At 27.9% G+C, this 23,747-nt stretch overlaps 2 protein-coding genes and 1 pseudogene across 4 annotated transcripts; 1 reads left to right on the top strand and 2 right to left on the bottom strand.

Annotated features, from left to right (window-relative positions):
* Positions 1 to 44: 44 nt before the first annotated feature.
* Positions 45 to 13,551, bottom strand: LOC145185492 (D-aminoacyl-tRNA deacylase 1-like). Its single transcript, XM_090098847.1, has 6 exons — positions 13,424 to 13,551; positions 7,770 to 7,860; positions 3,452 to 3,551; positions 3,226 to 3,358; positions 236 to 321; positions 45 to 155 (listed from the first exon to the last, which is right to left on the bottom strand). The coding sequence occupies exons 1-6, from the start codon at positions 13,464 to 13,466 to the stop codon at positions 117 to 119; spliced, it is 492 nt and encodes a 163-aa protein (XP_089954973.1). The 5' UTR covers positions 13,467 to 13,551; the 3' UTR covers positions 45 to 116.
* On the top strand, positions 4,366 to 6,606 carry LOC145198017 (uncharacterized; annotated as a pseudogene). The gene is made up of 2 exons (XR_016455952.1): positions 4,366 to 4,767; positions 4,991 to 6,606. The product of XR_016455952.1 is annotated as an uncharacterized LOC145198017 (transcript).
* On the bottom strand, positions 11,248 to 14,800 carry LOC145185491 (trafficking protein particle complex subunit 5-like). Of its 2 annotated transcripts, XM_090098845.1 has the most exons (3): positions 13,424 to 14,800; positions 12,272 to 12,473; positions 11,248 to 11,370 (listed from the first exon to the last, which is right to left on the bottom strand). In XM_090098845.1, exon 1 carries the CDS (start codon positions 14,798 to 14,800, stop codon positions 14,249 to 14,251), a length of 552 nt encoding a protein of 183 aa, XP_089954971.1. In that variant the 3' UTR covers positions 11,248 to 11,370; positions 12,272 to 12,473; positions 13,424 to 14,248. The 2 variants fall into 2 exon arrangements, with proteins under 2 accessions (XP_089954971.1, XP_089954972.1); XM_090098846.1 differs by lacking the exon at positions 12,272 to 12,473.
* Between the last annotated feature and the right edge of the window lie 8,947 nt (positions 14,801 to 23,747).

Raw genomic sequence — 23,747 nt, 5'->3', positions numbered from 1 at the left:
ATATTAAAAACATTTAATGGAACAAAACAACAGTAATAAAAACCTTTTGTTTTTTTAAAAAATATTTGAAAACTATCATGAACAGTTATTTTAATAATAATGCACTATAAAAAAGGTCAAATTGAAGGAGTTTTGTTGCAGTCTTCCCCAGTCTCCTATGTAAGAAAGTAAAATTATACACTATATTTCTTTTTAACTTCATACACTATTTCACATTTTTCATTATAAGATTTACCTTGTGAAGGGGCAGAGAATCCAGTTGTATAGTGACAGGCCCATCATTTTGTATATCAACTTGCATATACTCACCAAAAATGCCATCTGCAAACAAGAGTAATTTGAAATTAAATAATCAACAACATTATCAGTTTCTATAAAGTTGAGCCATGGCCTTACATATGACAAGCTTGAAAGATGTGCAACTGCATGAGAAAAATGTAGGCAGAAGATTGATAGAATGAAAATGGTGATAAAATGGTTGAACTTTTGCAGTCTTTTTTTTTAAGTAAAACAAGATATACTTAAAAAAAAAAAGTATATATTATAAGTTAAGTTGTTATGATATTGGCAATTAAGCTAAAAAGGTCTTTGCTGATACTGCAAGTTTAATTTTTTATTTTAAAAGTCTATACAAAACAAACCAGTGAAAAAGACTTTTATTTTCAAATAAAATCCTTCAAGTACAATAATAATACTGATATTATTGATGAGTTTGCAGCTCACCTGGATATTATTGATGAATTTGCAGCTCACTTGGATATGTATGGAATTATTTGTCTTAAAGATCTAGGTGAAAGTATTCTGCTTCTAGTGAAAAACAAAAGTATTCTTTTACAAAAGAGAATTGTATTAGTAATCCAAAGTTAGAAGTATATTGATAGTTCTGCAAAACTTCTTTTTGAAGTAAAAATCAATATGCAGGTTGAAGGTTTTCATTTTGGGACCAGATGCTTTATCATGGCAGCAATCAATGCAGCAATTATTATAAAAAATTACATCATTATTACAAGCTTTGGAAACAATATTCATATTTGCTTAAAATGGATCATTAAAATTATTCTCTTAAAACAAGTTACTATTATTAATGCATTAACACTTGTTGACAATAAAAAGTATTTGCTAGAAGTGGGACTTTTAATTATTATTATGCAATTTCAAAGTCACTTTACAGCTGAACTAGGGATGATTACAAAATAATCATTGTATTGTAACTCTTAAACTAATGTCAAAGATGAAGAAGTCAGAGGAAATCGATTTCCTGAACAAATAATTTATATTAAAGGTTTCCATCAAGAAAACATTGTTAATATTACTGATAACGTTTATTTAAAGCCAAAACTAGACAAGGTGGTAAAGTATTTGATAAAGCTGTAAGTTTTAAGATTTACTCATTTGAAATTAAATTTTTTTACAAATCACTCCTAGTATATTGTTTAATCACTGATTTTCAATATTAAAAAGATGTTAAAGATGTACATGTTATAATAATATAGTTGCCATTCTGTGCAGTGATAGTAGAGTAAATGAAGCATTCTTTAAAATCAAGAGAACGGAGAACATAAAATTGCAAAGTGGAGTAATTTAAGGAAGATATTTGATTTGAAAAGTAATCTCTGCTAAACCCATAGAGCAGTAGAATGTTGCTATATCTTCTGTGATGAATCATTCTGAAATTAGCAGATGTTTAAAAAGTTGGTCCTAAAAAAGCAAAGAAAAAGGCTAAAATGACCCTAAACAAGTTGCAAACGCGACTGTTTGATATGTAATTTTTTTACAAAATAATGACAATTTATTTAATGTGTTTCATAATCTTTCAGATTTGGAGGTTGTTTTATCAAAATCTGTAAAAATATGTACAGTATGTCAGCCAACTGAATTTGTTTTTTTTTTTAGTAATTTTATTTGGAAGAATTTGGAGGCTACACTAAAGAACTCAACAGAAGTGGTCTGAAATTATCTGAGGACAGCACACACCAATTGGTGTCAGTATATGTCAAAAGTCTGGTTAATATTACAATAATGATAACAGAATTTTATGGTTTCAAATACATAAAGAAACCCCATTTTATTCTCTGTAAAAAGATTAAAAAAATCTAGTAAAGACTTACTACTATTATTTTGATTGTATACAATAGAAAAACTAGTCGAGTATAAGAGTTTTTTCTTTGACAATTGTTAAATAACTCTTTACAAACTGCAAAGATGATAATATTTAAGTCAGTAATTTCTAAAACAAAAACTAATTTACAATATTTTAAAATTTATTTTTAATATGCAGATAAATATCTTTAACAGAACAGCTATAAAAATTTTTCAGCCACTTTACTTACAAACTTCTGGCCTACAATCTTTTATTGCAGCTGAACATCTTTTAAGCCTATTGTATACAGGTGTATCAGGTGCTTAAGACAATCATGCATTGTCACCATATCTGTTTCATTATTTTTATTTTTGCAGGTAATTAATCATGGCAGATAATAAACTAGCACAAGAGACGAAAAGACAAGCTATAGTAGTAGCATTAAAGGCAGAACACAACAATTTACAAATTGCAGAATTTCTTAAAGTTGCCCAATCTTTCATTTTTGAAATTTGTAAGGAATTAGAAGACAATGATGATGATTTTTATAAAGTTGCTAAATGTAAAAAGTATGAGCAATGCTCTGACTGTACTATAACACCAGAATTCATCCAACAAGTTCAGACTCATTGACAGGAACCCCCAAAAGTCAATGAGGTTTATTGGAAAAGACCAAAGGTTCTCTGAAAGCATCCATTGTCACAGTAATGGGCAACATAGATAAGGACCATCTCATATGTGCCTGCAGTTAATTTAGGTCTCAAATTGTAGCTCTCATTGAAGAAAAGGGGATTTTATTCAATTAAATTATTAAACAATAGTTCAGCTTATGTATCCATGTAATTTTTTAATAAAACATGTATTTTGTTTGTCTTTTTTATTATATTAAAAAAAAAAAAAAAAAAAAAAGTTCTGAAATACCTGATGCACCCTGGAGTATTTAATGAGTTGAACACAAAAAATCCTTAACCAAACACAAACTATGATATTTACTGGATATCACTCATGATAAAACTATGATATTTACTGGATATAACTCAATTTTTAAATAAATAAGAAAAAAATAGTGTTAGAAAACCTTTAGGAATTTCAGAATAATAGGTTTATATCACTTAAGACACTCAATAAAGTAAATATGAATATACCTTTGACATTTTCTGGACAGTAAGCCAGGCATAATTTTTTAACAAAAGACTCATAAAAGTCTTTTGACAAACTTGGAGCCATGGAAAGATGAAAATCTAGTTTGTTACCTTTCAATATGCTATGAAGAGTAAACTAAACAGAAAAATTTAAGAACATAGCTCTAATAAAGAAAAATATTTTATTCTGCTAGAACTTGTAAAATAGAACCTGGCTAACACATAATACCTGGCTAACACATAATATTTCATAATTTTTTTCTTTCACAGATTTTTTCCATCTTGAAGCACCATCTTCAAATATTTTAAGATTTAAGAGCTTTCGTATTCTAATAAAAAAATTTTAAGCATTATAGATTGTAAAACTTAAAAAGTAGAACTGATATCTATAACACCGTCTCAAAAAGGATCCAACAGGTCATACTTTACCCTAAGGAAAAAAACCAATAACATCATTTATAGATCTCTTTATGTGTTAAGAATCAGGTATTGGAATGGCCATTTGTGCACAAAAAGTTCACTTTTTCCTAGATTACTGTACACTAAATATTAACTTAGGCTTTGATAAAAAATCAATTTTAACATTTATGGTAAAATCATCAAGACTAATTTTTAGACAACTTTTATTAACCGAAATCTTAATATATGTTGAAATTATACATTTTAGTAAATCCTATGTGATTACTAATTTCAATACTTTAGATTAACTGGAAGTACAAAAAGTGAAAAACTGACCTAGTGTTAATTAAGATAGGGCAAACCTCTTCTATTCCTAAACAAATACAATGATGTGTTTAAATTCAAAAATATTTAAGTAGGTGTAAATTAATTCTGTGCACGAATGAATATATTTATAGGTCAGAGCTTACCACAAAAAAGCTGCATATCACACTGTGCACTCCTGAGACCGCCAGGGTAAATTTTGGTTTACTCTAAATTTTTTTGTTTATTTACTATCAATGGGTTAAACAAAGTATTTTAAAATAATTTTTAAAATCTAAACTAACTTTTAAACAGAGAAATTTTAGATTTAATTAATTAAAATGTCTAAAATAAATTGCATCATTTTATGATTGCATCATCTATTCTATTTGGTACAAAATGTTGCAATACCAATTAAAATAATTATTATTACAGTTAAAAGCGATCATATCAAACTTATATTTTTTGTCAAAATGGCTGACAAAAAATGTCTAATTTGTGCATGTTGCTTTATTTCCTTTGGAAAAGGATCACATAAACTTATTAAAGTAACTCCCGCATTACAACTTCACATTCAAAATTTGATTTGGAGAGAATATGATGTAGAAAAAGAGTGTTGTCCAAAAAACATTTGTAATTCTTGCAAAACAAATTTATATGCATTGAACAGGGGTGAAACATCAAAATTAAATGATTGGATTGAGAAAATATCTCAAATAAACAGACAAAAACTCAGAAGATCATCTGATATTAGTGAAATATCTGAACAGATCACAACAAATAATCAAGATATCGTTGATAAAATTGTTAAAAAGATATGTCCTTCTTGCTTTTCTACAATAGGTATGATTTCCTTAAATAAATTAAAAATATTGCATAACTTGTATATTTTAGTTAAAAAACTATTTCTTCAATTATTAAAAAAAAAGTAATTTAAATTTAGCATAGAGTCTATGCTAGTCAATGCATAGTCTATGATAGACTTATTAAATATTAGTGTATTATTTTTATATGTTTTACAAATATAATAATATCAGAGTTTTTCCTACTTTAAATTTCTATTTAGGCAAAGGAATTTCTCACTTTTGCTGTAAAAGTGAAGCTGTAAAAAACCTAATTATGTTGGCTGAAGGTCTTGGAAATGTATCCAGTGAGCAAGTTGCTTCTGGGATTCTCAAAATAAAAATGAAAAGAGACAATATTAAATCTGGAGACAAGTTTCCTTTAAAAACCTTTGGAAACAATCTTCTTGTTGTTGTTGGCACACCTGATAATAAATGCAGCAGAGCACCCGTTAAAAAGTTATCTCTTGAAACTATAATGGAAATCTCTAATACTCTAAACCTGAGTAAAAGAAAGACTAACCTACTTTGTAAACATATGCGACAAAATTTAGGGAAGAAAATGTTAGAACCTAATATATCAACTCAGATAGAGGAGCTGCATACTGTATTTTCAGATTTTTATGATGTAAAAACTGAATCATTCATTTCAGGGGATGAAGTCAGAGTTTGGTATTTGTAAAAGATACTTTTGATTTAATTCTTCATATGATTAATGAAAGAAGTTTGAATCCTTATAGCACTATTGTTAGGATTTCCATTGATGGTGGACAGGGTTTTCTTAAATGCGTTATAAATGTTTTTGACCCACTATGTAAACATACAACTTCAGAAAGTCTTGCTGATTGTGGTGTAAAAAGATCATTGGTTTTGGCTTTAGTTGAAGATGTTTCAGAGCATAATGGTAATTTTAGCAAACTATTGAAACCACTAGCTCTGAGTGATATAAAATATTCAATAGCATTTGATCTAAAATGTGGTATCTCTTTATTTGGTTTAAACAGTCACAGCGGCTAGTAGGCATGTCTCTGGTGTGAAGGCGAAAGTACTCTTGAGAGCGGAAAAAAAAGAACCTTAGGTTCATTTGATATCAACTACAATAAGTTCATTGAAGATGGATGCAAAAAGAATCACATGATGGAATTTAAAAACTGTATTTCTCCTAGAGTTGTGTATCTTGATGAACCTCTAGAAACATTAGTAGAACATCTCATTCCTCCACCAGAGTTACACATTCTAATTGATATTACTTCTATGTTTGTAAAAATATTAATTACATTGTGGACTGATTTTGATTCGTGGCTTAAGTTGAATTATATAATCTTTAGAGATACCACGGAACTGGTTTGGATGGTAATAATTCACAGAGACTTTTAGATAAATTAGATAATTTTGAAGTTAACCTTCTAAGTGCAGCCTCTATATTACCAAATAAGATATTTCTCCAACCTGTAGTTAGCTGTCTTAGAAAGTTTTCAATTATTAAAACAAAAGGTTTCAGCATGTTTATTGGAGAATCTATTGCTGAATCAGTTTTAGATTTTAAAAAAGCTTTCGAAAATCTGCAGCTTCATCTTCTGGAAAAGTTTAACTACCAATTAAATATTAGCTGGAAAGTTCATATTTTAGTATGTCATCTTGTTCCTTTTCTTCAGCATAGTCAATTTGGACTTGGTGTATATGCCGAGCAGGCAGGAGAAAGTGCTCACCACTATCACTATCAAGTATGGAAGCGATACAAGCGTCATTTGGAACACAATGATTATGCAAAACAGCTTAAGAAAAGTGTGATTGAGTTTGGTATAAACAGTTTCAAGTAGTCTTTTTCTCTCATTTTTTAAAATTTTTAATTATTGTGAACTTTGAAATGATTGAGTTATTTATAAGGAATTTCAATACTTCATGTTAAACTGCTACATTTATTGCCTTGATGTTATATTTTGGTAATCTAGAATTTATCTTAATTTTATCATAAAAGATTTTTTCATTTTAAAGTTGTTTTTTTTGTAACAAAAATTGTTTTAGCAGTATAATACCCCTATAAATTTTGAAAAAAATCCCCGCCCTCCTCATACTACCCCCTCCCCCTCCATATGTTATTTTAGGTAAAAACTATTTTTGCAAAAAAAAAAAAATGTTTAAAAGTTAGTTTAGATTTTAAAAATTATTTTAAAATACTTACCTAAACCCAATATTAATGATTAAACAAAAAAAATTAGAGTAAACCAAAATTTACCCTGGCAGTCTCAGGAGAGCACAGTGATCAACTGTTTTAAGAAACTGTCAGATCTTGAACTGTGAAAAGTTATTACAGTGTTCTGCCCCTGAATTTTGGTTTTGGAGATGAAGAGGATAAAAACCTGCTTTGTGTAAGAAATTTATCTGAATTCATAATAAATACAAAAGTAGAGATGATTCTTAAACTGCTGTTGTACAAATAACAATGTGTAGAGGAGGGGTTATTGAAAAGCTCTGTAATTGCTAACATTAAGTTCATCACTGATCAAGATAACTTAATATTAGCAGAAAAAAACCTTGAGGATTTTCTTCAGTATATTATGCAGAATATACTGTTTTTTGCTATTGCAGAGGATGTTCCTGAGACTTATTAAAATATGACACAAAGTTAAGATAAACTTAAACTGGATTTACTTATCCCCTATTGAGTGAAACTCTAAATACTTCTATATATGATGTTACAGTAAATTTAAATTTAATTCTAATTTTATGACACAGTACTAAACAAGGTAAACAATGCCCTTTCAATAAATACCATACTTTACTATAGTATTTCAATAATTACCATACTTTACTATAGTATTTCAATAATTACTATACTTTACTATAGTATCGTATTACTATAATCTAATTTATGTAAAAAAGATTATCGCATATACTTATGCATCACCTGCCCTCCATACTGTCCTGTGTGTGTTATACACAAATATGGTATTTTTTATATAGAAAAAGTTTTTATAGAAAGTTAAAAAAAAAAAACATTACATGTAATCAATGTCTTTTTGAGTATCATCACGAGATATGCCTATAAACACACATAAACCAGAACCTATTGAACTAATCAACTTGTTGTTCACTAAAAAAAAAAAATTAAATACATTTTATTTTATCTTTACATAGGTAAAATTTGAAATATACAAAAATTGTTAAATGTGGATATACATTAACAAAATAGTTAAAATAATAATCATTATACATTAATTTAAACAAGAAACATGACATAGTCTAATGTTAAAAAAGTTTGGCTCAATATTTTAATTTCATGGAAAGATTATTTAGCTAAATAAAAACCTACCAATCAGAAAAACAAAAATAATTTCTTAAACCAACTCAAAAAATAAAAACAACAAAAATCACTCAATTATAGTTTTAAATTAATCTATAAACCTCTAACTTTTTAAACTTTCACAAACAATATTTAAAGATTAATAGCTGATATGCAAATAGTTAAATTTTTGACAAGTCACAGAAATTTGTAAGAAATTTTAAACAAAAACTGAAAAACAAAACAAACAAACATTTAAACCTAGAACTTAAACCTATTACCTTTTATAGTTTAGCAACCAAATAAGATAAGACCACCTTTTTTTAGTCACATTTTGCTTTATAAGGCTGAAATTCATGGTTAAAAATAGATAGAATTTTTATGGTTGTTAGTTTTTAGTACTTGTTAATTTTGAATGGTTTCTTTAAAAACATTTAAGCACATAAAAACATTACAACTTTAAAAAACATTTAATTGAAACCATTAAATTGTCATGGTTCTTTTTTTTTAATTTTTAGGCAATTTTTACAATCTTATTGTTGAACTGTAGATAAGAAGGTCAATAACTTAAAGAGTGAGGTGTTGTATTAATCAAAAAACATACAGGACGACCCCAAGAGAATCCTCACAAAGATCTCAAAAATCAGAATCCTCACAAAGATCTCAAAAGAAGATCTTTGAAAACCAGCATTATTATTGGACAAAAATATAGAATCAATGGTGGCATTGAAAACAGTACCTGCATGCTTCAAGATTGTTTGGAAAATCCTCTATAAATTGAGCTGACCAAATACAATATCACTGGACATTAACATATTGGGCCAATTCTCTCAGGAGTGAGTAGTCAAATTATAGTGTTTGGTTCTGATAGGATGAAGTAAATTGAATACCCTGGTGATCAAAACTTTAACTTCAAGTGACAACTTTTATTTAATAAGCATGCTGGAGGAAACAATGGTTTAGAGCTGCTTTATTTGAGGCGTGATAGGTTCAATTCACCATATTGATGGTTTCCTTGTTATGTAAAAGAAAGTATTAACAAGATGTTTCCAAATCCCAATCATAAAATGATTGTTTACATCTAGCCTTGTAACAAATCTTGCTACAAAAATTTGATGAATAATAAAATCTAAATGATGGAACTGGGTAACAGTTGCCAATTGGTGTATTTCACTGTTAATCAGTTAAAGGATACTGAAGTTTTAAAGATTGGCAAATAAGTAATTGCTTGTAAATTGTACAAACTTTAGCAGTGATCAAGGGTGTGAGTAGCAGAATTCAAAGAAATCCTCTTCGTAAACAAATTTGTTTAACAAACTTTAAAGTGAATACTAATATTCAGGTATTTGTTAAAGATCAGGTTTGATCTCATTCTATACTCAGGTATTCATTCATTCATTATTTGTGTTGTTATTACAAATTTTAAAACATTAGTTAAACTTTTCAATAAGATTGCAATCACACAATACTAATTAAATATTTTACATAGTTGGTGTCCAACTTTGTGAAAAATTGATAGTCCAAAAAAATTTTTGTAATTATTTAAATTCAGTTTTTGCTTACATGTATAGATTTTTTAAAGCAAAATGCTTTAAATAAGTGTAATATGGGGACATTTTGACAAAAATAAACCAAAAAAATTTAAAGCTATGTGCAAGATTTGCCAAGAAAAGCTTGCCATGTCACAATTTTCCACTAAACCTCATTAGTCACATCTCAAAGGCAAACATAAAGACCTTTTTAAACAGTTTGAGGAAAACAAAAAAGTTGCTAATGAAGAACTAGCATTTACTCACATTAATCATTTGGTAAATCTAAGTTTACTAGTCTAAGGCCAGAGTATATATTTTATTAGGTAATGTTGGTGTAATCATATGAAAATGTTATCTTGACACTGTAAGATTGCCTAATTTTGTTAAACACGTTTCCCTCTATTTTATTGTATTACCTGGTATCACTAAAAGAAAGTTGTATACTAAACTAGAACCTGAATATAATTTTCAGTTTTTAACTTTTCAGGAATTAAAAATTTTTATGTCAAATCTTTTATTAAAAATAAGTTTTTTCTTTTAGTTCTTTCTGTTTATTTCCTTTCATTTGACTGTTTATAATACTTTTAAAGTTAGATAAAAAATTTGTATTGTGATTTTTTGTGATTTAAAACTAAATGTATGATCTTTTATTAAAAATAAGTTTTTTCTTTTAGTTCTTTCTGTTTATTTCCTTTCATTTGACTGTTTATAATACTTTTAAAGTTAGATAAAAAATTTGTATTGTGATTTTTTGTGATTTAAAACTAAATGTATGATCTTTAACCTAATGTAGATCTTTAACCTAGATGCATGTATTTACTGGCCAGTGAATAATTACTTACAGGCCTGTTGAAAGAAAACAAAGACTTTTTGACTTGATAATTTGTATTTGGTAGAGTAAATTTAACCCAATCAAATTTCAATAAATCTGAAGATCCATTGGTTGAATGCTTAAAGTGGTTCGGTGTGGAAGTATATATACTTTTTAAGTTATATATCTGTAATATAAATAAATAATATAATGTAAATAATATAATGTAAATAATAAATAATATAATGTAAATAATTTTTGACTTGATAATTTGTTATATATATATATGCGCCTTTTTTTGTGGTATTTTCTTTGAAACTTGATATTGGAACATAATTGGATGCTAACATGGACAATATTAACCAGAAAAATCCTTTAGAATGAGGTTTAAAAATCGAATCAATTTTTTTAAAAGCCAAGCATCGAACGTGATCTGAAATACAATATGTATTATTATATTATGTATTATCTAATATTAATAAATTTTCTTCAGCTTTCTGTTTGTTATATGTATAAGGTTTCAAATAAAACAAAAACAAAATGACCAAGTTTTTCTAGAGTAAGTCAACCTCCAAGTAAAACTAGAGATTTGAAAGAGATTTCTAGAGATTTGAAAAAAGGGTGTTTTGATAAAAAGCGTTTGTTTTTATCGCACTTTTTAAAAAAGTATATATACTTCCACACCGAACCACTTTAAGCATTCAACCAATGGATCTTCAGATTTATTGAAATTTGATTGGGTTAAATTTACTCTACCAAATACAAATTATCAAGTCAAAAATTATTTACATTATATTATTTATTATTTACATTATATTATTTACATTATATTATTTATTTATATTATTTACATGATTTTGGGGGAGCTGGTTTCTTCTGAGAGCCTTTAGGGAAAAACTTCCCAAAGCCACTAGGTGGTTCTGAGCTGTATAAACTTTTTGATGAAAAACTCCATGACCTATTTTTCAATTGATGAACCTGAAAAAAAAAAATTATTTAACATGCTCATAAAAATACTTAAAATATTCATAACTATACTTTAATTCTTACTTTCTTTACAAATTATTATCAGTAAAAACTAAAAAAGACAAATGTTGCTGGACTTCCAGACAATCATGAAACCCTTAAAAACCAAACCTTATGATGCCAGTACCTGACTGCAATGTCAAGCAGAACAAATACTTCTTTGACATTGTGTCTTTACAGACAGTGTTTTATCAACTTTATCAAATCACTTGATTTAAAGTTTAGAGAAACTACCTTCCAGAACTGTATGAAAAAAAACAAAAAAGTGTTCAGTGACGACTTCAGTATAGATGTTGAATCTCCATCAGGTGTTGCTTTCACCATTGAAATGTGGACAAACAGAGACAATAACTTGTATAGACTTGTAATTTGAAATTTTAATTAGACTTTAAATTAGATTTTTAATTTTCATGAACTTCACTACTTAAGTTTTTATTTTTTTACTTTAAAATTTACTTCATGTTTGTTATTTGTTTAAATTTAACATGTTACCTTCATTTTTTTCATGGATTTTTTTTAGGCAGAAAAATATTAACATTCTTATTTCTTTAACTTGGTATTTGAATGAATTAAGTTTGCTATTTGTTTCACTAAGTATTTTTTTATTAGTTTACTTTTAAATGAATATTTCATTTATCATTTACAGGTGGTGTGTCAAAGACAGAGGTGTTAATCTCAAACTAGCAGTTGTAACAAACAATAAATTAAAACTAGAAGTAAATTGTGCCTATCATATTGTGACCGAAATATTAAGAAAGCTGACTTAATCAATCAAGTAGTCAAGAAACACCTTCACAGAAGTAAATTGTAAAAAAATTGTGCCGACTTGTCATTGATTATAAAAAGATTTTACCTTGCAAGATCAGATGGAACAGTTTATGTGTAAGAAATTGGTTGTTTCAGTGACAGTGATCTCAGCCTAGGAGTACTTCATTCAGTTGGCAACTACTATATTTGACTAGATCATTAAGTACTATCAAGAAGATAGCATGGAGGACACCACTTTTACAATTCCACACATGCTGGACCCAGTCTACAAAGGAAGCGTACTCAATCTAAAAGACAAATTGGTTCTCACTAATGACCGCGTCAAGGACTGCATCAATTTTACATTTGTAGTTAGAGGATTTAGTTTTGTTCAGTTTAAATAAATTATAACTGTATTAGTAATTTTGATTTTTCATTAAGTGACCTTATGATTTATATTATGTCAAATATAGTAACATTAAAATTTCTTTTTATGAATTTAGTTAAATTTTGTTAACTAATTCCTTGAGCAATTTTTAGTTCCTTGAATTCTTACAATTTCATTTCGTTTGAAAAAAAACTATTGAAATGAAAGAAAATGATTAAATAGATTATTGTTATTGTTATTATTACTATTTGTATTGGGTTTACTATTAAGGTTTACAGATACTCATGTTTTTTAACTTAGGACCAATATTCTTTATTTGTATATAGCCTTCAAATTTGCTAGACTTAAGTGCACACTGAAAATGAATATTGGTTATTACTCTCAAAGCCCTTTGTGAAGGCAGCATGAAGGCATTTCAAATAAGACATTTTCTTACAATAAATAAGTGAACTAATGTAAAGAATCATTTGTAATGTGGAATATAATAATTTTGTATCAAAATTTATAGCAAGAAACATTACTACAAAGAAAATTATTTTTTATACTTTGTTGTAATATGACAGTTGCATATTTCTTGTCTGTGCAACTATAGATAAAAATTTTTAAAATTTGTGAAATACTAAAATAAAAAATTAATTAAAAAATAAAAATCAACGACCAGTACTAAGAGTTGTTAGAACAGGTTTTTATGGCAACCTGCCATAAAATTTCCATTAAATTCTAAGCTTATTTCAAAGTTTCAAAGCCAAAAATGATTTAAAAAAAGGTGTTATGTTTTTGGTTGCTGCTAAAAAATAAAAAAAAAAACCTTGTTGTTTTCCTGTTTTTAAAACAACTAAAACAACCTACAACTTTTTAACTGCTACAAACCTGATACACTAGCACTCGTTACTTTTTGTATAACAGCTCGCATACTTGATAATCTCCAAACAATTTATGAAAAATGTAATGAAAAGAAATCAATTATATACTAAAACTTTAACCTTGAAAAATAAAATCAAAAAATATAATGCTTCAGAATAGAAATTACAAATTAATAAATAGTTCTTTTGGACATTTTATCTTTCCTAAAGTGTCTCAAATTTTGTGCTTTTTTTTTTTTTTTTTTTTTTGTAAAAATGGCAAATGAGCTTTAAAACAAAACAGAAAAAAAAAATTAACATTAAAATGCAGCACCAATAAAAATATCAAAAAATATTTTTAAAAGATTATAAAAAATCATCTAAAACAAACCCATCTTCTTTGTTATAATGCAAAATTACTTTGCATTGCATAATAACTAAAAGTCAATTTATCTTTAATATGAACCTCAAAGAAAAGAAATATGTGCAAACCTCTATTCCACTTCTATATTGCAATCAAAATTTGTAATTAAAGTTTTATTAATGAAAAGAAAATTTTCTATTGGGATTTTATGTATAACTAATAACATGTAGTTTTAAATTATAAAACATGGTTGTATTAAAAGTTTGATAATGAAAACTGGAACATCTTAACTTAGTATAAAACTCTAGAGAAAAACATTTAACAAATTAAAAAAAAAAAAAAAAAATTGCAAATATTTTTAAAATAAAAGTTCAGCATGCAATTTATATTTTGCCAAAGCAAAAAAAATAGAATAAAAAAACACTAGGTTAACAGAAAAAAATAACAACAAAGAAACAGTGGAATTCAATATTTTACAATAAAATAAAATTACTTATTATCAAAACCTTTTTCTCTAGCAATAACTGAGTCATCAAATTTAATTAAAAATGTTGTTCCTTTATGCCAATGAACAGTAACACTTGCTCCAAAGCCACACCCATTAAAAATTCCCTCCAAAATTCCTGCTGTAAATGAAGCGCAATTCAAACTTCCTTTATCTTTAGGTACTGATATGAAGCGGTTTACAAGGGACTCTTTTTCAATAATATAATAAGTTCCAATGTCATCATTTGCATGTTCAAGCTTATCAGCTTCACGTCCAAACAAAGTTTTCCACAAGCTTGATCGTATAAACATTAAAACATTCAATAAACGTGTCTCTCTCCGGAAGCCACGCTCACGTATTGATAAGGTATCAATCAATCTAACTCCAATAGTTTTACCAAAATTTGCAAGTTTATCTTGAAGTTCAGTCACTGTAAAAACTCGACTTTGGCAATATTGAACAATTTCAGAAAATAACAGCCCATATGCACTTATACTCACTTCATATTTTCCTTTGCTTAATGGTCGATCAAGAATGTTTGTTTTTAAAGACATTTATTTGCTAAAGGAAAAGTAGCAATATATCTGTATGCCATTTTCTAAAAATACTAGGTCACTTTTAGAAATTCATTTACCGGGTGTCAAACACTAAACAGCCAAAAGTATTTTGCCAAATTTTGACTTATAATAGCATCAAACAAATTGTAAAAAAGTAAGCCCTAATTTTAACAATTACTGTCACTGATATTGTGTTCTGCGAGTTGTTCCTTTTTTACCTTGTCTAAGACAAAATAATATTGTAACAATCATAGGTCAAAAATTAAAAAAAAAACATTCTAAATAATAATTCAATTTACATTCTTTGCTTTATGTAGGAATATATAACTACATCATAAAATAATTTATGATGCAACTTTATAGTCCTACATAAGGCAAAGAAAAGGTAAATGAGAAACTGATAGAAATTAAATTTTAGAGACTATTTAATCTAGGTAGCTAGTTCTCTTAACATCATTGATCCAAATTTGGTATATTTTGGAAAGAATTTTTGACAACATTATAAAATCATTGTATATATTTTGATCCCTTCACTAGAAACAATAACTCTTTTCAACTAAAAAAAAAACGTAAAAGATTTTATGAAAATAATGATGATAGTTCCATAAGCTTAAATTAACTGAAGTTTACCTCTTTTATGCAGCTCACATTTCATGCCCAAAATTAAATTTAAAAAAGTTTTAGGATGTTTGTGGGTTCATGTTTTTTGGGACAAAATTAACAACATTTGTTGATACCATCCAATTATACTTCTGAGAAGTGACAAGATGCAAGATCAGCCCAGAGGATGGGCAGAGCATCATACTTTCAGTTTATAGGCATTAGTAGCTTTTTTAAATATTCTTTGACATAACCTTTGAATTTCATGTTTCTGCTTGTGAAAAATGGTTAAGTTTTGAAACCAAACAAACAGATTGCTTACCAAATCATGACTTTCTTGCCAAATTTTACAGTTTTAATTGCTTTGAGCAAAACACCAGGCTTTGTTTCTTTCAGGATTGTTTTAAATGGATCAAATAGTCAATAGTCTGGGTCAAATAGTCAAGTTTACAGTAGATTTCATCATCCATAATAATTCACTTTTGATTTCTTTAAAGCTTTTCTTGTTGTGGTTTTCAACCATTTTTTTGGCTTTTGCAGAATGGGTGTTGAGATTTTCCAGGGAATTTCTGCTTCCTGTATATTTTTGAGCCTTATCTCTTTTTTTGACTTTTTCGATTGTTAACTTGGGAACACCAGATTTTTTCAATATTGTCAAACAGAGTATTCTCGATTTGCATCAATCTCCCTCTGACTACTTTTTATTCAAGTTTTTAACTTGGCAGACCTCTTTCTTGATTTCTGGACTTCTTTCCAATCTGTGACCACCACTTATTTTACAATTTCATTTTATGATTGACAGTTGAGTAACAGTGTTTCTTTGAACTTTTTTGCTAGCAAATTAATTGGAGCATTACAACTTTTATATCACTTGTTCAAAATGTAATTTTTCACTTCTACTTGCAAATAAATTTTCTTTGTTTACAATCAACTTTTTCAAAACTACCTTTATATTTTGAAAGGGAGATAAATTTGCTTTAAAAGAGTAAAAAAAAACTTTCAAAATCAACTAAGTGGCTCTTGAACTATTTCAAAAACCTTATGGGTCATTATCATTCCAGTCAGTCTTTAAACTAAAAATTAAATAATTTAGCAAGAAAATTTCATTTAACCTATTAAACATGCTTAGATTGTTTTAAATAAGTTGATTTTTATGAAATCTCAGTCAAATCTATTAAAACACATCTAATAAACATAATATAGATTCATATATGTAATAAGATACAGGTAAAAAAAAAAAAGAATAACTGATTATAAAAAAAGTTTACTGTAAAAATCCCAGCAAAGGTAAAAACACTGGGATTAGAAACATTTGATGAAGAAGATTAAAAACTTTGATATCAGCAAAACATTTATTGGAAAATGATATTTCATTGAAATAAACATATTGCAAAATTAAAATATTAAGATATCTCAGTGAGCATATTAACATTTTCATAATTTAATTTATAAATAAAATTTTAGATATAAAATTATTTTCATTTAATTTACATTATAAGCCATGGAAGCTGAGAACCATTAATATATTTTAAGGGTCAACTATTTGAACAAACAGATCATTCTAAATCTTTAGAAGAACTCAAATGTCGTTAGATTTTTTTACTTTCTTCAATTGCAGCAGTCTTTTAGTTTTCTTTAGCAATAAAATCCTGAGTTTTATCTCTAAATTCACATTGTGATTCATTTTTTTTGTTGCCCAATAAACTTTCTTTTTCTAAAAGAAAAAAAAAATTGTTATGAAATGAAGAGAACCTTACACCAATGCTAAATGCAAGTTTTCTTTTAATTACTTTATAAAATAAATTCTAAAATCTATGAATCAAAATTTTATGTAACAGTAATAAAAATATGGCTTTACTTTACCAGACACTTTTTCTTTTAAAATTCATATACATACATACATACATACATACATACATACATACATACATACATACATACATACATACATACATACATACATACATACATACATACATACATACATACATACATACATACATTAAATGAATCTATGATCAGTGAAGTATGACAATAAAATTCTCTTACTAATGCTGCAACTGAGGCTTTCTTGTCAAGAATCAAGCCATTACACCACTAGATTTTATTAACATTTTACAGAAGCAGCTACCTTACAAAAGCAACTACTTTACAGAAGCAACTACCTTACATATTACTGGTCAAACAAAATTTTGAACTTTTAAAAAAAGGTTCAACTAGATAATATATTTATAAGACAAAATTAAATGTAAATACAAAAACTTAAAGAAATCTTATCTTTTAAATACTGATCACTACCTCTCTTTATTGGTGGTGCTTTATTCAAAAAAAAATTTAGCAATAAAATCATGAAATATGTTCTTGACACAAAAGTGATCAATGAAACTTTGTGGAATCGCTGCCCAGGCCTTTTGGATTTGTTCAAACAGTTGATCCTTATTATGAACACCTTCACGATTAGTTCTGCGGTTGACGATTTCCCACAGGTTCTCGATAGTGTTAAGATCCGGAGATTGAGGCAGCCAATCCATCACCGATAGGTGGTTATCTTGAAACCACTGCTTGACTACTTTTGCAGTGTGTTTCGGATTGTTGTCTTTCTGAAAAACCCATTTTATTGGCATATTCCATTCACCATGAGGTAACATAACATCTTTCAGGATATTTTTATACATGAAACGGTCAATTATTCTATCGTTTCGATGTATTGGACCTAGACCGTTAGCAGAAAAAAACCCCCAGACCATTACATTGCCTCCACCATGCTTCACGGTCTTATGGCAGTCATGTAAATCGAGGCGTTTTCCGGCCGGTCAACGTACACGACAAATGCCATCGCTCCCAATGATGTTGAACTTCGATTCATCACTGAACAGGACAGTTCGCCATTTCTGCACATTCCAGTCAATATGAGATGTAGCAAACAGGAGTCTTTTCTTCTGGTTTTTTAGTGAAATCAGCGGTTTCTTTGCAGGGCGTCGAGAAAACAATCCAGCTTCAACAGCACGTCATCTGATTGTTCGGTCTGATACAGGCAGCTCTAATTGCTTTTGTATCTCGACTGATGATATCCAAGGATCCTTCTTGATGGATCTGACGATCATAGAATCCTCTCTAGAAGTGGTGGAACGCGGTCTTCCACCTTTGCTATCTGCTGCCAACTTCCCCGTAGAACGATAATTGGAACATAGTCTTGATACGGTCCATTTTTTCACGCCATATTTATCACAAATACTTTTTTGTGACATTGCACTTTTGTAATTGCCAATAATTTTCTTTCTTAGTTCCAATCCAAGACTTTCAAGAGCCATTTTTGCACTTGAAGTCATAAAAATAATAAAAATAAATAATCACGCTTCTCAAGGCTTACCGTGTTACATTTACCTTTTGATGATACAATAATGCTCTGTGGAACACAATGTCTTGGTTGGATGTGTACTGTATTGATGTAATGAAACACTTGTTGTATTTCACTTCTTGTATTGATGTTCTTCGATAAAACCCTTTGATAAAACTCACTTCGATAAACTGTCTTGATAATACTGACTGATTGACTTCCATATACTGACTGAATTACATGTCGATTTACATGTCTCTTATATAGTAAACGAACCTGTGTGAACCTGTTCTGGAAGAATCTAGATGCTTCTTTTCGATGCTTCTTGAAGCTTCTGGGTGCGCCTGGATGCTTCTTAATGTTTCTGAAAATTTCTGGATGCTACTGAATGCTTCCAGATGCTTCTTCTGGAAACTTCTGGAAGCTTCTACATGCTTCTAGAAACTTCTAGAAACTTCTGGATGTTTCCTTTAATTACTAAAAAACTTCCGTGACATTGACACGGACCAGACTTAAGAAAATGAAACAAACCAAAAAAGTTGCACTTGTTTTGTCCGCTGCAAAATAGCACTTGTCAACGAAATTCTGCCTGTGTGCTGTTACCTGTCAGCTGATTGCTCATGTCATGGCATGCTATGACTCCAGACTCCTGAACTGTTTGCTGTGGTAGTATAGTTCGTTTAGTTTTTAAGACATGTAAAATTAGGAACACTTTTAAGCATTGTTCGATGTTGGTTGCAAATCTTTTGTCCAATATTGTATATGTAAAATACATATAAAAATTTTCCATAAATGTACAATTTCCTTTTTTTCAACACAGAGAAAATAAATGATAGTATGTGTGTAAGTGTGTATATGCATACATGCATTACAATTCATGTAATGCATGTGATACATGTGATGCATGTAATGTACGTAATGCATGTAATGTATATATGTATACAATATATGCAATGTATGCAATGTATGCAATGTATGTAATGTATGTAATGAAATGGGTGGCGCAAGATAAATGGCATAGGTAGTATTTTTATTATAACTTTGTTGTTTTTTTAGCTAGAACAGTGAATTTTTTTTAAAAAGATTTATTATTAAATTCTCTATAAATCTGTCTTGATGGCTTTGTTTTATGGTTTTTAATTTTATTTGTAGATAATGAAATCTAAAGATTTGCAAAAGCTTGTACTTTCTAAATACCAAAATGGTGATGGTCCATCAAAAATATTTGCTGATGTTAAGGGTGTCATTGGGTTTCGTACAATAAATCGGTGGTGTCAAATGACAAGAGAGACAGGCTCTATCGAGTTGAAATGTCCATCAGGTGGTCCAAGATCAGTTTGAACAAATGCAAACATTCAAAAAATCAGAAGTCTTCTGAAACGTAAAAAGTGGATTTCATCTCAAAAATTAGCTAATGAACTCAATATCTCCAGAATCAGTGTTCAAAGAATACTTCAAAAGGATCTCAATTTGCAGGCATACAAACACAGAGTTGAACCACTGTTTACAAATAGTCAAAAAGTCAAGAGAATTAAATTTGCAAATTGGATAAGAAACCATTTTGGAAAAGAACAAACACTAAAAATTCTGTTTTCAGATGAAAAAATTTTTTGATTTAAATGGTATGTACAATGTCCAAAATGATTGCATATGGTCCACTTATCGTAATGAAGCTGATAAAGATGGTGGTATTAAACAGAAACAAAAATTACCTCAAAAGGTAATGTTTTGGCTGGGAGCTTGTTCAAAAGGTGTTACACCACTGGTTATTTTGGACAAAGATACAGTAAATCATGACTGGTATATAAAAAAAGTGTTGCCAGTGGCCTTGAAATATGGAAACGAGATGTTTGGTGATGATTGGACATTTCAACAAGGAGCAACCTCACATACGCATCATTTAACTCAACAATGGTGTCAAGATAATTTTCCTGCTTTTATTGACAAAAACCACTGGCCTCCAAATTCCCCCGATCTCAATCCTTTAGATTACTTAATATGGGATGAACTCGTTCACCAGATGAAATGGAATAAAATTAAATCAAAATTAACATTAATTCAAGAACTTAAACGAGCTGTAAAAAACATTAGAGTAAATGTAGCTTTAGAAAGTTGTACTAGTTGGACCAATCGCTTACATCGTATGTCAAAAAATAATGGAAACTATTTACATTAAATAAATCATGTCGTTTTGTAGAGGATTTAATAATAAATCTTTAAAAAAAGTTCACTTTTCTAGCTAAAAAAATAACAAAGTTATAATAAAAATACAACCTATGCCATTTATCTTGGGCCATCGTTATGTATTATGAAATTCAGATTTTCTGTTTGTATAAATAAAATGTCCTTTGAAAAACTTACCACATCTTAAGTTATTTTTAAAATCAAAAGGATTTAATGGTGGCATTAACTCAAAATCTTCTTCAGTTAATTGAGAAAGATCAAAAAGATTTAACAAGGACTTTGTAGCCTGCAAAACAAAATAAATTTTAATAAAAGCTTTTTTATAAAATAGAAACAATTATTTTAAAAAACTACCTTAAAACATCTTAAACATGTTTTATGAGTGCTTCCAACTTACCAGTATACTTTCTGGACAAACTATAATGGAAACCTTCTCATGCAAGCACTTTAATGCGGAATAAGCTAACTCACAACCTCCGTTATAGCTTAAAAAAAAAAAAAAAAGAACTTTAAACCAAAAAAAATTTAATCTACTTTATGACTTATATGTTTATAAAAGTTATAAGAAGAAATTATCAATTTTTAAGAAAACTTATCAGCTGGTAATCAATTTAAATCATTTATCTTAATTAGCTCAAAACCATTACCGGATTTACTGAATTATTTGTAAACTATAAACACAGCAATAAAGGCAGTAAGGTTACAACATTTTCACAAATGGATATGCCCATATTTCTAGAGGATGAGACTTGTTAAAATACGAAAAATGAATTTAATTTAGCTTCATGCTTCAAAAACTTCCCCCAGAAAATCAAAAAGAAATTATCCATATTTAATATGATAACAACAATAAAACTTATGCAATATGAAACTTGATGAAAAATTTGTTAAAAAATCATTTGTTAGTAAAGTCTAGTATTGGCTTTTTAAAATATTTCATGTTTTATTTAATATATTTAAAATAACCTTGAATTACATCAACTTGTTTCATTTAAAATTTAGTTTTAATATAAATAAATATTCTTAAGTTGTTCTTCTAATAATCGAAATAAATATTCTTAAGTTGAACGACAATAACACAAATTGTTATGATTTAAAGTTTTTAAAGTCACATCTTTTTTGTGAAACAATAAAATTACAAACAAATTAGAAAAATTGTTCAGCAGCTTTAGGACAAACTGTGTTTTTGCATTTGAGCTGAAAATAAATTCTGAGAAATCAAATAATGTACTTAATTTGACAAATCAGGTTAAATGATTTTAAAATAATTTTATTAAAACAAAATATATTACATTATGAAGTATAAGGATGAAACCATATCTTTAACAATCACTGAATTAAGTTTGAACCGAGGGTAGTCTTGTAAAATGTGAATGTCATTCTTTGAATAAATTGATGGAAACATGCTAGATTTATAGCCGCTACAAGATAATCTAAATAAATTATTATTAAATTTCATTTTTAAAAGCAGACAAATCATGTTTTTCATCAACAATTGTCAAGAAATGATTAATGAAAATGACTTTTAATTAGAAATCAATAATACTCACTAAGTTTAAGTTTATTTTTTAAATTAATTTTAAAATAAAATATGGCACCTTATAATTGTATCACAGCAAGATATGATAGAGGACTCTGGATAAATTGAAATTCGGTTATTATACTCTGACCAAATCATATGAATTATTTGTGCCCTTTAACAAAAATAAGTTTTATAAAACTAAAAAAGTTATGTAAAAATAAAACATTAAATTTATAATATATTAAATTTATCATTATTTTTTTTTCTTTGAAAAAAAATCTATTTTTTACAAAAAAGTGCTGAAAAGCAGTCTTTTAAAAAATCAAAAACCTTTCTTGAATAACAAATTAGACTTTTTTTCTACGAAAATGATTTGTTTTTGCGTCTTTTCTATACAGATTTGAATTTGAAGAAGTTTTTCTCATTAATGTTCTTATTAATGTTATAGTATAAAATAATTAACTAAGATGTTTTAAAAACAAAAAGATTTGAATAAACCAAAAGTGGATTTTTCAAATTTAAACATAAATTGATCACAAAACTATGACTTCATAAACTGCAGTCTAATCACAATGATACTCTTTCATTGAATGAAATTATTACAGTAAAGTCTAGAATAAAATCAAATAAAGCATTTGTCTAATTTACAGCATAAATTCATAGACAACTTCATAAAACATTTTTTTCATTCTCTTTTTAAAAATAAACTTTTTGTTTTTACTAAAATGTTTCAAACTATTTAAAATTAGGTTTTTCAATCATAAAGTTATAGCCACAAAATAAAAATATATAACCAGGACTTAATTTGAATCTAACCTATTCAAACCAGTTATTTTGTCAAGGTATTTAAGTAGAGGAGGAGGCTTTGAAGGAGAAACTTCTGCATTTTCAGTACAAGGCAAAAACTAAAAGAAACGCAATTTTCATTTTTATTTTTACCTTTTTAAAATAGTCAAGAGAAAAATGGACAAGTCCTTATATAAGTGTTGAATTCTTCAAAACCTACCTTATGATAAATTGATGGAATAGAGATATTTGGAACTTGAAAAGGGGATACCTTTTTAAACTTTTGATTGTTCACTCCCTATTAATAAAAATGTAAACAGCAATTTTAAAAGTTGTATAAACTGGTATAGATTGTGCACACAAACTATGGCATTAATAGCTTTACAGATAACACTGAGCTAAATAATCACAACTGACAGGAAAAAAGAACAATAATTAAACCAATGAGTAATTGTCAACAAATAAAATTTTTAGGTATTAAACTATAAGTTTGCCAAATTTTTTTAATATATATC

The sequence above is a fragment of the Hydra viridissima genome, unplaced genomic scaffold (genome assembly GCF_058129835.1).
Source record: "Hydra viridissima isolate aposymbiotic clone 2 unplaced genomic scaffold, HvirCarnegie_v1 scaffold_9, whole genome shotgun sequence".
NCBI lineage: Eukaryota > Metazoa > Cnidaria > Hydrozoa > Anthoathecata > Hydridae > Hydra > Hydra viridissima.
This window is presented reverse-complemented; position numbering and strand designations above follow the sequence as displayed.

Coding starts and splice junctions, on each gene's coding strand:
- LOC145185492 (XM_090098847.1), bottom strand. CDS start 13,466: ATGCGAGCTGTTATACAAAAAGTAACGAGTGCTAGTGTATCAG. Junction 3,552..7,769: donor CAAAAAGACATTGATTACAT/GTAATGTTTTTT, acceptor TTTTTTTATTAG/AATACGAAAGCTCTTAAATC. Junction 156..235: donor ATTCTCTGCCCCTTCACAAG/GTAAATCTTATA, acceptor TTTCTTACATAG/GAGACTGGGGAAGACTGCAA.
- LOC145185491 (XM_090098845.1), bottom strand. CDS start 14,800: ATGTCTTTAAAAACAAACATTCTTGATCGACCATTAAGCAAAGGAAAA.